The sequence below is a fragment of the Pyrgilauda ruficollis genome, unplaced genomic scaffold (genome assembly GCF_017590135.1).
Source record: "Pyrgilauda ruficollis isolate IOZ18807 unplaced genomic scaffold, ASM1759013v1 scaffold22, whole genome shotgun sequence".
NCBI classification, from domain to species: Eukaryota; Metazoa; Chordata; class Aves; order Passeriformes; family Passeridae; genus Pyrgilauda; species Pyrgilauda ruficollis.
In genome coordinates, this window is record NW_024521428.1 from 4,995,881 (window position 1) to 5,010,040 (window position 14,160).

At 39.5% G+C, this 14,160-nt stretch overlaps 1 protein-coding gene across 6 annotated transcripts in view; it reads right to left on the minus strand.

Moving 5' to 3' along the window:
• Nucleotides 1-14,160, minus strand: part of UBE3A (ubiquitin protein ligase E3A) — a 52,338-nt gene that overhangs the window by 23,054 nt on the left and 15,124 nt on the right. For 3 of the 6 annotated variants that reach the window (XM_041468393.1, XM_041468390.1, XM_041468394.1), the window contains 2 exons: nt 11,435-11,553; nt 8,021-8,065 (listed from right to left, as the gene is read on the minus strand). In XM_041468393.1, coding sequence (XP_041324327.1) covers nt 8,021-8,065; nt 11,435-11,454 — 65 coding nt within the window. In that variant the 5' untranslated portion in view covers nt 11,455-11,553. Of the gene's footprint in view, nt 1-8,020; nt 8,066-10,714; nt 10,797-11,434; nt 11,554-12,153; nt 12,301-14,160 lie in introns of all 6 variants that reach the window. The other 3 variants (XM_041468391.1, XM_041468395.1, XM_041468396.1) reach the window with 2 other exon arrangements.

Below are 14,160 nucleotides of genomic sequence, written 5' to 3' on the forward strand. Positions count from 1 at the left end.
ACTTCATCCATTAGTATACAGGCTTTAAGAAAAACCACCCAAATCCCCTCAAAGCAACAGCATTTTAATACAACTTGGAACAGTAAGTTATTTCAGAGACAACTGTTTCTGAATGCAAAATTTCGTGCTTTCATCATTCCTGACCATCAATCATTCCAGACCTTCAAATTTAGAGTGTGAAATATTGCAATTTGTAAGCAGGTTAAGTATTTATATATGAAAAAGCTGAATTTTTACACCTGAGCTGTGGCCACCAACATGAACAGCTTTCTAGCTCACACACCTAGTTTAGATAAAGTTAGATCAATGTATAAACACTAATACATTAACAACACATTTTATCATCTTAAACAACACTTTGCTTTAACCACATCATGTCTGAGATGCCAGTAAATAAAGCTAAGCTTAGACTTGTCTCTGACAGTTAACTTCTGAAGGACTCAAATTTTTTTTTGCTCTTAGTTTTTAGCTACCAATTACTTCTCAAACTTTGCCATGCCTACAACAACGCTGTTTATACCAACATTTTCATTTTAACTTGTGGCTGGAGACTCACTGATTCAAGTTCTCTGAAACTCTATTAGAGACAGGAGGTCTGACTGAAAGTTGTATTTTTAATTTTTTTTAAATCAAGTATGGAAGCAAACAATACAGTGTACAAAGAAGAATACAGCTGTATTAGAATTTAATAGAATATCCTTAGTTGGAAGTGACCCACAAGGATCATCAAAATTCAAGTTCTGGCCGTGCACAGAACCATCACCAAGAATCACACCATGTGCCTAACAAACACTTCTTGAACCCAGGCCTGGCACTATGACCACTTCCCTGGGGAGCCTGTTCCAGTGCCCAACCACCCTCTGGGTGAAGAACTTTTTCTTAATATCCAACCTAAACCTTCCCTGACAGAGTTTCATGCCATTCCCTCAGGTCCTGTCACCACAGAGAAGAGATCAGTGTCTGCCCCCTGCTTCCCCTCATCAGGAAGCTGTAGACCATGATGAGGCCTCCCCTCAGTGTCCCTCTCCAGGCTGAACAGCCCAAGTGGACTCAGACACTCCGCATATGGCTTCTCCTCAAGGCCCTTCACCATCTCTGTAGCCCTTCTTCACATGCTCTCCAACAGCTTTGTATCTTTCTCATATTGCAATATCCAAAAATGCATACAATATTCAAGGTGAGGCTGCCCCAGTGCAGAGCAGAGCAGGACAACTCCCTCCCGTGCCTGGCTGGCCATGCTGTGCCTGATGCATCCCAGGACATGGTTGGCCATCCTGGCTGCCAGGGCACTGCTGACTCATGTGCAACTTGCCACCAAGTTGAAAGGCCCCCTGGGGGCCTTTCTGTGATGCAGGTCCCAGGAACACTTGTATTTGTTGAACTTCATGTGGCTGGTGATTACACAACCCTCTAATTTATTGAGGTCTCCCTGCACAACCTGGCTGCCTTCTAGGGAGTCAACAGCACCTCCCAATTTAGTATCCCCGGCAAACCTACTCTGTATGCCTCCGAGACCAGCATCCAAGTCATTTATGAAGATGTTGAGGAGGGCCAAGGATGGGCCCCTGTGGAACTCCAATAGTGACAGGTCACCAGTCTGATGTCACCCCATTTACTGAAACCTTGTGTGCCTGACCTGTGAGCCAGCTGCTCACCCCTCACATGATGTATCTATCCAGCTGTATTCTGGACATTTTATCCAGAAGGATATTGTATCCAGAAGGAGAGACAGTATTGAAAGCTTTATGGAAACCCAAAAAGATTACATCAACTGGTTTCCCTTGATCAACTTAGATGGGTTACCTTGTCATAAAAAGAAATTAGGTTTGACATGAATCATGCTGGCTGTGACTGATGTCTGTGGAGTCCTTCAGGTTTTTCAATAACTCCCAGAATAATCTTTTCCGTAATTTTACCAGGCACTGACGTGAGACTGACAGTCCTGTAGTTTGGAGGGTCGTTCTTCCAGCCCTTCTTGAATATTGGGTCAACATCAGCCAGTGTCCAGTTGACTGAAATAGCTCCAGATTCCCAAGATCATTGAAAAATCCTTGAGAGAAGCCTTGCGATGACATCAGCTATCTCTTTGAGTATTCTTGTATAAGTTCCAAAAGTCCCCATCAACTCACAGGGATCCAGCTGGATCCTCCCCCTCTCTCCCTGGCAGTTACTCCACAGACTTTTCATGTTACTTCAGACAAATTATTTAGGTAAATTAATAAATTTTAGTGAGGATACAGATCTCAGAATGTAGAAGAGAATTTACCAAGCCTTCCACAAGAGCTACCCTTATTGAGGTTCGTCAATAAATGGACTTACAGAAAATGCAGGTCTGAGTAAGTCAATGTGTGATTTTCAGACATTCCATACCACATACTAACTAGTGTACTTCAGGTATTATTATCAGTGTTCACTGCCAAAAGCCCACATTTTCTATTTCTACGTTATTCAGCAAAAGAACTTGTAGCATACTCTCTGTATTGTCCAAAAGTGAAACTCTCTTTCTACATTCCCCTGCTCATTTAGTACGCTGAAAACTAAAGTTCTTGGCCTGAGGCATTAAAACGGGTTCATCAAGCAAAGTAACATAAAACCACTCTCTATTCTTAGCTCATGCTACACCCGTGAAGACTGCAGCTCTCTTTAGGCTCCTATAAAGGGATCTGGTCAAGAGCAACTGGTCCCTTAGAAAACCCAAGGCCTTGTCCACTGCCCATGAGCACAGTACTACTGTAGCTCAGGCTGTAGTGACTGACTTGCATATACATTTCCCAAGACCCATTGTTGTTGCACATCCAACTATGAAACTGCACCGGTGTGGCTGAAGTTGTAAACATTTCACAGGCATATTCTTATGACTGAAAGCTAACTTCCCACTCAGTGGGCCTTGTATAACCTCCTCAAGCAATGCTTCAGTGAGAAGGAGAGGCTCCTAAAATAGACACCCAACGTCCTTCCTTGAAGTCCAACAATTTCACAAGCACACTTTTCTGTTTAAAATGAAATTAGCATTCATTAGTTTGCAGTAGTTACAGAAAAAATAATTGCTTTCAGGCTTTCCATATGTTCTTTAGCTAATAAAAAGCCAGATAGTAAGTACTTTGCATTTGTAATTCAAATGGTGCCAAAATTGTGGAGTATCACGAGAAACATGTATGACCAAGTCAAAGGTGAACTGGGCTGCATTTTCTGTAGTAATTTTTGAATGTCTAAAACCTGTAAAAAAACAAGAATTGAGTGTACTGGTTCAAAAGTGCCTACAAAACAGAATGCAATTTACATTTCTCAAATACCTTAAACTAAATACAAGAGAAATACCATGTAAAGGAATCTCTTGCCACAGAGAAAAGCAGATGTTTAAACATTAAACGAATTTCTGAAATATGTGAAGCATGTAATAATTAAAATTTCACCTACAAAGCATTTAGATTGAAGTTTACATTTACATTCAAGTGTGCTTGAAGTTTAAAATGTTTGCATAACTGCATCATTTTTGCTTCTAAGTCCACCTAAATTTTAGAAATACACATGGATGTTTCATACTTGTCTGGACATAGTAGCATGAAATAACATGCTTCTCAATGGTTTTTGCTTAGGACACAAAAACTGTTATACTATTTTTACAAATAAATCTCACATTGGACAGGAGTGTCGATCTGCTGGAGGGCAGGAAGGGATCTGGACAGGATGGATTGATAGGGCCAAGGCCAACAGCATGAAGTTTAACAAGGTGAAGTGTCAGGTCCTGCCCATGGGCCACAACAACCCTGTACAGTACTACAGGTTGGAGCAGAGAGGCTGGAAAGCTGCCAGGTGGAAAAGAACCTGGGAGTGCTGGTCCATAGCAGCTGAACATGAGCCAGCAGTGCCCAGGTGGCCAAGAAGGCCAATGGTGACCTGGCCTGTACCAGCAATAGTGTGGCCAGCAGGACGAGGCTGTGATCTCCCTGTTCTTGGACCTTGAATCCCATCTCCAGTTTTGGGCCACTCACTGCAAGGAAGTAACTGAGGTGCTGGAGTGTGTCCAGAATAAGGCAATGGAGCTGGTGAAGAGTCTGGAACAAAAGTCTTAGGAAGGCCAGCTGAGGGAGCTAGGGGTGTTTAGCCTGGACAAAAGGAGGGTGAACAGTGACTTAATCACTCTCTACAACCACGTGAAAGGAGGTTGTAGCCAGGTGAGGGTTGGTCTCTGGTCTCTTTTCCAAGGCAACCAGTGACAGGACAAGAGGAAAATGGCAGCAAACTGTATCAGGGGAAGTTCAGACAGGACATCAGAAAAAAATTCTTCACTGAAAGGGCTTTGGAATGGGCAGCCCATAGAGGTGGTGGAGTCACGATCCCTGCCTAGAATTGTTCAAGAAATGACTGGACATGGAACATAGTGCAATGGTCTAGCTGATAAGGTGGTGACTGGTCAAGGGTTGGACTCCATGATCTTGAAGTTCTTTTCCAGACTTGATGATTCTATGATTGCTCCAAGATGGCTAATTTTATTAAATGGAAATATAAAACAGCCTGTTTTACAATGGCTATTAGGATCTTAGAAGTTCCAAAATGTTCATAAGCAATTTTCTTAATAGAGGAAAAAAAAAAAGCATTAACATGCCTAGAGACCCAGAAAAGTTTTTTTTGTACTAATAGCAAAACAACTTTTAATAGATGTGTTTGCAGATGCATAAAGAGAGACATCTGCAGCAGTTATACTACACTTTGGAAACAAGATGACCAGCATATCAAAAACTGTTACAGAAGGTATTGCAGAAGGTCATCTTTGTGAAGTTAAATATTGCTTTGTGCAAGTTTCGGCTTCAAACCTTGCACGCTGGTTTTTCTTGCTTCTGTTTAGTTAGAGTAAGAAGAGCAGTGCTAGAAAAGACAGGATTCCAGTAACAGCACTGCCCATACAGAGCCTTTTGAAGAACCCTGCACACCAAACTGCCAAACAGTCCACCCACAGCTGGAGCCCAGCCCTTTGCTCCAGCAGTGCTGCAACACCTTTTGCCTCCCCCAGCCTCTGGCACCACAGCAAATGTGCATCTGGCAAATGTGCATGTGCATGGAGCTCACATTTTCCAAACTTCATTCTTTCCAGTGTGGTGGACCCCAATAGCAGGAGTGGATTGTGAGCTCTGCTTGGACCATACTGGTTCAACCAAAGGGACCTCCTTCCAACTGCGTATTCTAGATCCAGCGTGCCTCTGGGAACATCATGTGCTGACAAAAGCATGCTGAGGCATTTCCTCAGAAAGGACAACCCTGAGAAGAAAAGGTCTGTCCTGGTTACATGGAGCAATGCAGGAAGACAGGGAAAGGGAGCGAAGAACACAGCATCTACTTCACAGTCTTGTCTTGGAGAAATTGCCTTGCTACAGTCATATTAAAAAAAACAGAGAAGGGCTTCAAAATTGCAAAGAATCCCATCCTCAAAAGCAGAGAGAAGGTAAGATGAATGCATAGAAAGCCGTATGAAGACAGCCATACCTTTGCCTTGATAAAAAAAAAAGTTTAAAAAAATAGGGAGTGAAAACACATGAACATATAAGAAGTTATGGTTAAACAATCAAATTATGTGATTTAATGCTAAAGAGGTTTTAAGAAAGTTATACTAATCAAAGGGGAAAGTCAATGGAGATGCGTGACAGGAGAAGACAGAAAATGCTGATCTTAACAATTCTAAGATAAAAAGACTCCTAACTTTGAGCTACCACCAAGATGTTCATCACATGGAGACCCAGAATTTGAAAAGCCTGTGATAAGCAAGACATACACATGGAAGATTTTGCTGTGTTAGAATCTGAATATTTTCTTTCAATTTCTTTTCATTCACACATGTGAAACATATGACTATGCTCTTGGTATGAAGCTTTGCAATTCAAAACACGGAAATAAATAAAGCAATTATATCAGCCAACCAGAGCAAAACCAACCATTCATTGTGCAAACAAAACACCACTTATTTTAGTCCCTGCATTTACTAATGAATTTTAGGCATGTAAATAACACAGTTACTATTTTAGCAACACAGCAGGTCACAACTATACCACTCAACCTGCCATTCTACCTTATGTGGCAAGAGCAGCTATGCAGAAGGATTGCAAAAATTCTCTGTAACAGATGTAGTACACATTACATTGTGATACGGTTTAAAAAAACATTCAGTTTTGCAAATATACTGTATAAGTACTCGTCAAATATGTGAATTCCTACAGCTTGACTGGCTCACATTTATTTTAGACAGATGGCTAAAATTTTTGAAGTCAGGGCCACTCTGATCACTGGTCTACATCAAAAAGAAAAAGTATTCAGCTATAACAGAAAAGCTTACTCCTGTAATTTTTTTTAAATGTTCGGTTTTAAGGAAAATAATTCAGACACACACAAGAACTGTCAAACTTCTAGAAGGAAAAATAGCTTTACTGCCTTTTCCTTCTGATTTATGCTAGGTTCTTAAAGTCTTTGTTTCACACCAGTCTAGGTGAGTACTGCTTACATCTTTGCTTAAAATGCATAAAAACGATTAATCCAACTGGTAACATCCAGAGTGGACTACAGCCAGCCTGCAGCCTGAGTTTCTCTATTTGGCTAAGCTAGAGAAACTAAAGGACACAACTCAACTCACTGCAGGAACAGTAAACCACAATGCAGCATGGGCTACTACTGGAGCAGGAATAAGAGACCATGGCAGGGCTTTTACCCTGCGACCTCTAACACAGCAACACGCAGAGTCCATGAACCAAGAGGCAGAGTCACCTTTCAGGCGAGGGTCCCTGCAACCTTCATTGCATTCCTAAGAAAGCAGTTGGACAGCACTTCTGTAGAAAATGGTATGAGTGAGGGAAAATAAATCTGTCATACCAGGAGAACTGCTGCTCCTAGTAGAAAAGGTTTCACTGCAGTGAATTGCTAATAACACATCACAAAAGCCCTCACTGTTTCCTCCTCCTCATTTTTTAGGTATGCAGTCCAACATACAGGGGGCTCACTGCAGTTTTGCTCCTCCTTACGTTGGGCAGCTACAGCAGAGAAGTCCTTGAGCAATTCACACTATGTCACTAGCCTGCAAAACATCCTGAAAATGGCATCCAGCCCACTGCATGTACAATGCTAAACCGCTTGGGGGGAAGGAGACAGTTTAAGGTCAGAGAAGAAGTTCATGGCAGAAGAGAAATGAACCCAGATCCTTTGAAGCCTCAGACAGCACACCAGCTATTGGGCTACATTCCCTCTATTATTTTGGAACTTGTGCTGTTATCCAGAAGAGCAGTTTGTGGCTTCCCTGTTTGAGTTCTATGACAGGATAGTTTGAATAGCTAGAAAAAACTTTGTTTGCTAACTCACAGAAGAATATAGTCTCAAAAAACTTTTTTTTGTTTTTAAATGGTCCTCTGAATTCCTGTAATCCCTTTGAATTTTGAATTGAAATGAATGTTTCAGTCCACCACAATCTCGATTTTAGTTCATCTTGGCTTCTAATCTATTGAAGACAGACAAAAAGGTTCAGATCTGTCACCAAGATGTTAGTGAAAGAGAGCTAGTTTTCTCTTTCTAGAAGTAACTAACACATAAATTCACCAAATTAAGTCACAATTTCTTTTTCTTAGTTCAACAATCCATCTGCCACAAGAGATACCAGCAGGTATTGTGCCTTAGTACTGAAGTGTCTTCAAACCCATGCAAGATGTTAGTGAATGACAGGTAGAAATTACATCCCTTCTGTCAAGTCTGAATATAGGCTGTAACATTTCTGACATTGTATTATGCTACCATCTACTGGTTCACGTTAAAGTAAACCTCTGAACTTTCCCTCCAACTCATTCACCCTAAAAAAACCAAACAAACAGTTTCCACAGAAGCTTAAAATTGCAAATCTGCAAAATATTAACTTGAAATTTTATAAGGCAATTTCACAGTTCTATTCAGCTTCTGTCTTCTTTTTATTAAGCAGATGCAAGAGTTACTGTTATATATGTTCAGAACATTTTTATCAAGACAAACCAAACTCATCCACTCATCTACTTACATTCGGCTAGTTTCAATGTTCTCAGAGTGCGGTTCTCCTGGTGATCTGCAATACCAGATAGAAAACCTTAAGCATTGCTTGTTCTTTTAAGTCATTACAATATGAAATTATGAAAGATGGAATGTGATGAGTGTATTATTGCCACTAAAAGCATCAACTTTTTGATATTTGCAGATTTAACATATCAAACTCTAGAATACAATTTATCACATAAAACATGATAGTACAATTAAGCCAAATTTCCCTAAGAAGGAGAGCACTTTTTCCCCACGCTTACGCAACAGGAGCCATTAGGGAAGAGATCTGCTGGCAGTACTCCTGCATTCAGGCTGCACAGTGCTCCAGTTCTGGGCTAGTTCTTCATAACCACTTCTGTAACCAAAACGTGTACTCAAAGATTATCAGTGATCAACTGCAACCAACACATTCTCTATAGAGCTGGACTCTAGGAAGTAGCAGCTCAGAAACAGGGTCCAAAAGGATATCAAAACAAATCTCGCATTTCTCTTCACCTGAATTCATGGAGCTAACCTCACAGACAGCTTTGATCCAGCCAAGAGATCAGCCAGTAATATGCAGAATTAAGTGTTATTGCCTAGCACAAGCAGCACCTGTGTTTAGCTTGGCAACCCCATTGACTTAATATACAGACTAATTCAAGGGGTATAGTTCCATAATAACTTAAAGTAGATTAAATTATAGTTATTTAGCTCTTCCTTATTCCCATCTTCCTTAAGACAGCACTGATTCAACTGTTAACTTTTTTCAGACAGTGTTTTTTTTCTCTCTTTGAGGTAGAACTTCCCCCTAGGCAGTGAGTTTGTGGCCAGAGAAGCTAGAAGACAAGGCAGTACAAATGCATCAGTTTTGATTCCCATCATCTTAGGACGCCTAGAAATCAGACTTTATGGAACCTTTGCCTGGGAACAACCTTTGCTACAGTTGACGAGAACTGCCATGCTGGAAATTCTATGCAAGGAGTGGAAACAAAGCACAACCATTACAGTAAAACTCTGCAGCTTGGATGAACAAAAATGTCTTTCATGACAGCTCTTTAAAAACAGAAATGAGCAAAAATCTGCAAAAAGAACTAACTTTTTAGGTTTCACCAGAGTCTGCTGAGAGACTTCAGTTAGGACAGCCAAGCAGACTCTCCCACAAGCTTTACAGGAAAAAAAAAAATCAATATTTATAGGAATGCAATTTCTAAATTTCTCTATTTATTATATTCTAAATGCTATTGGAAATCTCCACATGTAGCCTGCTACATTCCTTTTTTCCTGTTTCATTGTGCTATTTTACTGCATGGTCTCTCCTATTAAAGTTTCAACTGCTCTCCAAACTCTCTACTAAAATTTTAGTTCTTTTTCTGAAACACCAGATCTTAGCAACTTTTTGGATTCTACTAAACAGACCCAGTGCCTAGAAGGCATTTCTGGCAGACAAATTATAATTCCCAGGTTAGCTGGATACTGTATGGTGACAGATGATGCAGAACACAGGAAATTATTTGTTTGTATTTCACTAACTTATAAAATTTAACGGACACTAGGGACAGAATTCTGAACTTCCTATCCAGCTCACATTATACTCATGCTTAAAATGTAACTAACCTTTAACTAGAAAATAACATAAAAACTACCCAATCTCAAAATTTGGCCTCTGTTTATTACCTCCAAATTACATCTCCCTTACTCATTAAATTCAGGACTGACAAAGCAGTCACTGACAAAAATAATGCTCAGCAGCAAAACAAATAAGAACTTCCTTTTAACTCCAGTGACCAAAGCCAGCCTCTAAATGCTTAGTGAAAAGCATCTGAATTTTTTTTTCCCCACTCATTCATCTGAGCATTTAAGTGTTAGGAGCTGGAATAGCAGAAAGACACATGTTTATATTCATACTGGTTAGCTCCTCTATTTACTTCCAGGACTTCAGAAAATGGTAGCAAAATGTCTGGACATTTAAGGCTTTGCTTTCTTCATTCTAGTATTGGGACATACAACACATTGAGGCTTTGGGAAAGAGTAGTGCTTTTAGTTGCTATGAAAATGCAAAGGAAATAGTTGTGTTAAAAGAAAAACATCAAGTACACTTAAAGCTTTTCAGCCTTTAAAATAAACAGCAGCATGAAGAATTAGAGAAAGAGGAGACTGGCATCTAAACGCTGCATGTAAAAAAAGCAGCCTGGTGATCTGCAGTACAGACATGGAAACAGCTAGCAGTATATAGTATATCCAAAATCTTTTCCTATCCTCACTGTGTGTGTGAGAATATTATTAGGGCAGTAAAGAGACAATAGAGTTTGGTATATGTTACTCACAAAAAAAAAAAAAAAAAAAAAAAAAAAGTTGCATCTATAAGAAACAATATAAGAAAAAAATACCATCTAGCTGGGTCAAAAAAGGTTTGGTCCTCTAAGGTAAGTGGTTCTGCAGAACACAGGGTGAGAGTTCCTTCAGGTTATTGTTGTCTAAAACATGAACAGACCTACTATAATTATGATTTTCAGAATTATTAATGGACATATTAACTCTATTTTAAAAGGCTTCAAATGACAACACAAGCACCTAATAAAATGAGCTTTCAATACTCAGTAAAATGAAGTGGAAGATCAATCTAATTACAGGAATTGTACTTGTTTGCTGAGAAACTATTTATTTTGCAATACCCAATTGTTTACAAACAAGATACCTTGTTATTTCCTGTGAGCAGGCAACAGTATTGAAAAACAACTATATAGTACGGCAAGACGTCCTTTCATCATGCTTAAAATCTGAAACAAGAGTTCTGTTCAGAGAAAATCTCAGAGCAAATGCTCTTAAAAATTTCAGCTTTCAATTAGATTGTAGATACTGATCACAAGACACCAACTAATCTGAATACTGCAGTATGAGCTCGCAAATTCAAATGGTGGCTCACTTCCAATAACAGAGGGAGCAACTTCTCCATTCTACAAGCCACTCCTTTTACCTCCAGTGTACCTCTCTAGATGAGGAAAGTAATGGTATGCAAGCTTACACACACTTTAACATCATCAAGCCTCCTGGATAAATACTTCAAAACAAAAACTGAACACATGCTTGGATAAATATGCTAAACAATTTATACAGAAATTCAGTATGACAGCAAAAACTACCAGGGACTTTTAAGTGATAGTATTGTTCTTAAGAGGGATATCACGGAGCACCACAGCGCTTGCTTATATTTTAAAAAGCAGGACAAACTAAGCGAGCTTTGAAATCACTGTCAGCAAGAATGTAAGTCAACTTTGCCAGCTGACTTATCTTAAACAAACAATGCAACTTAATATTATTTGTAAAACTAACTTCAGGCCATACAAATTAAATACCTTAAAATAAACATTATAGTAGAAAAACTCCTGAGAAACAACCTGATATGCTTTATGCTTACCTTTTACAAGCTGTGGCCATTCGGTGACATCAGGGTGATCACAATTTTGAGTCACTGATCAAAACCAAGTTGTCGCACCAGTCCTGTATCACGCTGGGCTAAGCATAAGCTTAACAATTCTAAATAAGTAAAAATAATGTAGTTAAACGTCCTTAAATATTATTTGCAGCCAATTCTCTAAATAAAAAAAAAATAAAAAGAAGAAAAATATTGATGCTAAGCATTCCTTTATCAGTGAGATTAAGACTTACTTACATTCATTTTTTGCATGGCATTTTAACTTCTAGAGTAACTCACTACAGTACAATCAACTGATAAACTTGAAAATTCAGCAACTTATTTTTAGTCTAAAAAATCAAAAGCCATACCCATCTCTTGGACCAGTGCAAAACACCCAATGTCAGGTCAACAAGCATTCAAAGATCTAGAAGTGTGTGCATAAATATGAATTGTAATTTCTAGCTACAATAAAATTCTGGTAGATGTGTTGCTGCTATAACTCAGTGAACATTGTTTCTCAGCAAGGCTCCGTTCCCAGGGGAGCAACAAAGTAACCTGACCTTGGTTGTGTGCCTCTCCCCAAAAGGAAGTAAGCTACAGGTACATAAAGTTTCAGAGGAGCAACCTTTACTATCTATTGCAAATCTTTTAGCTTCTTTGCTCCATTTTTATCATGTGTCCTCTCTCCTCTCCCTTAAATTTTTGAAAGTATATTTTACCTGTCAATTGTTTCCCGTGATCTGGCTCCACTGGTATAAATTGAAGGGTTGGTCCTTTACTTTGTCACGCAGGTGGCAGCCAATGATCACTCAGCAATACTCGTGCCCAGAGCGCCCTGGGACCACCCCAGCTGATTACTTCCATGGCTGAAAAGGAACAGTTAGTCTCTTACCTACTGCTATTATCTACTCTAAACTAAAGTTAACGGATAAAATATTTCCAAACATAATCCTCAACATTCAATTCACCCCATTCTCTCTCCCGCCCAAGCTCCTGAGTGCACTGGAGAAAGCCAGAAAAGAAAAAAGGTCTCTGAAGGAGAATCAGATGACAAACAGCATTCGCTTTCTGCTAATATAAAGTTTTGATAAAAATTGCAATGTTAATATTAGTGAATAAAAAGTCATCTTACTTTCTCTTTAAAGCAGTAGCTATGAAGACAGACCTCTGTATAGTATCCTGAGAAGTTTATTCCTGTGGTAAACCCAGATGAAACCCCACATTTGCAGGTTGCCATGCAGCAAAAGCCTCACACAGAATGAAGGTGCACAAAGCTATTGATGGCACAACCGCAGCTCTCTGCAACAACTGCAGACATAACAATCTGGTGCAAATACTAAGAGAGCACATCAGACAGCTTTAAATACTTAGTAAATAACATTTCTTTACTGCACCTTCTTTTGTGCTTCAGTCCAACATAATACAAGAGTATTACAGTAAGATCTTAGCAAGGCTCATGATTTTCTAAAGTTTGTCAGAAAAGCTGCCCAGTTTTGCCAATCTACTACAATTTGCTATTCTGCCACAAACTCTGCCGAGAACAAAATTTGTCTTAGTTTCAGAATGATGCTTATTAGTTTTATCATTCATTGAGATACGTAAAGTGTCATCTGTTGATTTTAACATCAGCAATATTTGAGTGTTCTCATTGTAACACAAGTGCAGTTGACACAAGGAAGTAAAAAAGAAATAGGCTACCAAAAATCTCCAAACCAAGACAGAGATTCTCCAGTACTTATGTTTCATGGGTGTAAATTGTCAAAGTTTAACTGAGTCAATGACAGGAACACAGAACAATGATTGAAAGTCAGTTGGAAATGTTCCTCATCTGTCAACATTACAGAACACGGTAAAGACTTTCCATTTAACATTTGTGACCATCAGCTGTACAGAAAGGCAACAACCCAAGACGCTGATGCAAAACTAAGAAGCTGTAAAACACTACTCTGCTTATGACATTCTGATTAAGACCTGAAAACTTCCACTTTCAGGCAAGCTTTAGTTTTGAGGAAACAGATGCTTATTCTAACACTGCTTCTAGCACTTTGCCCAAGTAACTTTTAGTACACTGGTCAGAGGACAGTGGTATAATCTCTAAAGTCTCATTGGCTGGGAAACCTGCATTCTGACTACTGGAAGTATTAGCTCATGTTCTGGAGTGTGCCAGACCAATGACTCCCTACCTAGACTTGGTCCTACAAGTATTGACAGAAACTTATTACAGTAGTCTTCCATTCAAATGGAAGCATGCTGGAACACCAGGCTGCCATCAACCTCAGTAAACCAAAATTTTCCTGAGGCTGTTTCATATGGGAAACGTGAACTGACAACAGTGAAGGAGTGCATGAAATGCTGGTGCTGGATTCAAACACCACTAGATTTTGGAATGTTAAAAAATATACTTTAAGCTGGCAGCTCCAGTCATAGTCAAGACAAGCTTGTGCCAAGGCCTGATCCAGATCCAACTCTGCTAGTCTCATTTACCACACCATGGAACATAGTATCTACAGCAGTTCTGTGATGGGAGGCAGGGTCTGAACTGCCACAAATCTCACTGAGCTGAAGTTAACTCATCTAAGTTTTTTTGTGAAACTTGTACCTACAAACTGAATTTGTCATGGGTCAGAGTCTCAGGTAGTTTCAGCATTTCTGATTTGTTGTATGATACCTTAAACCTAGACTTACTGTACTGTGGTCTAAAATTCTCATGCTCCTTTTCAGCAGTC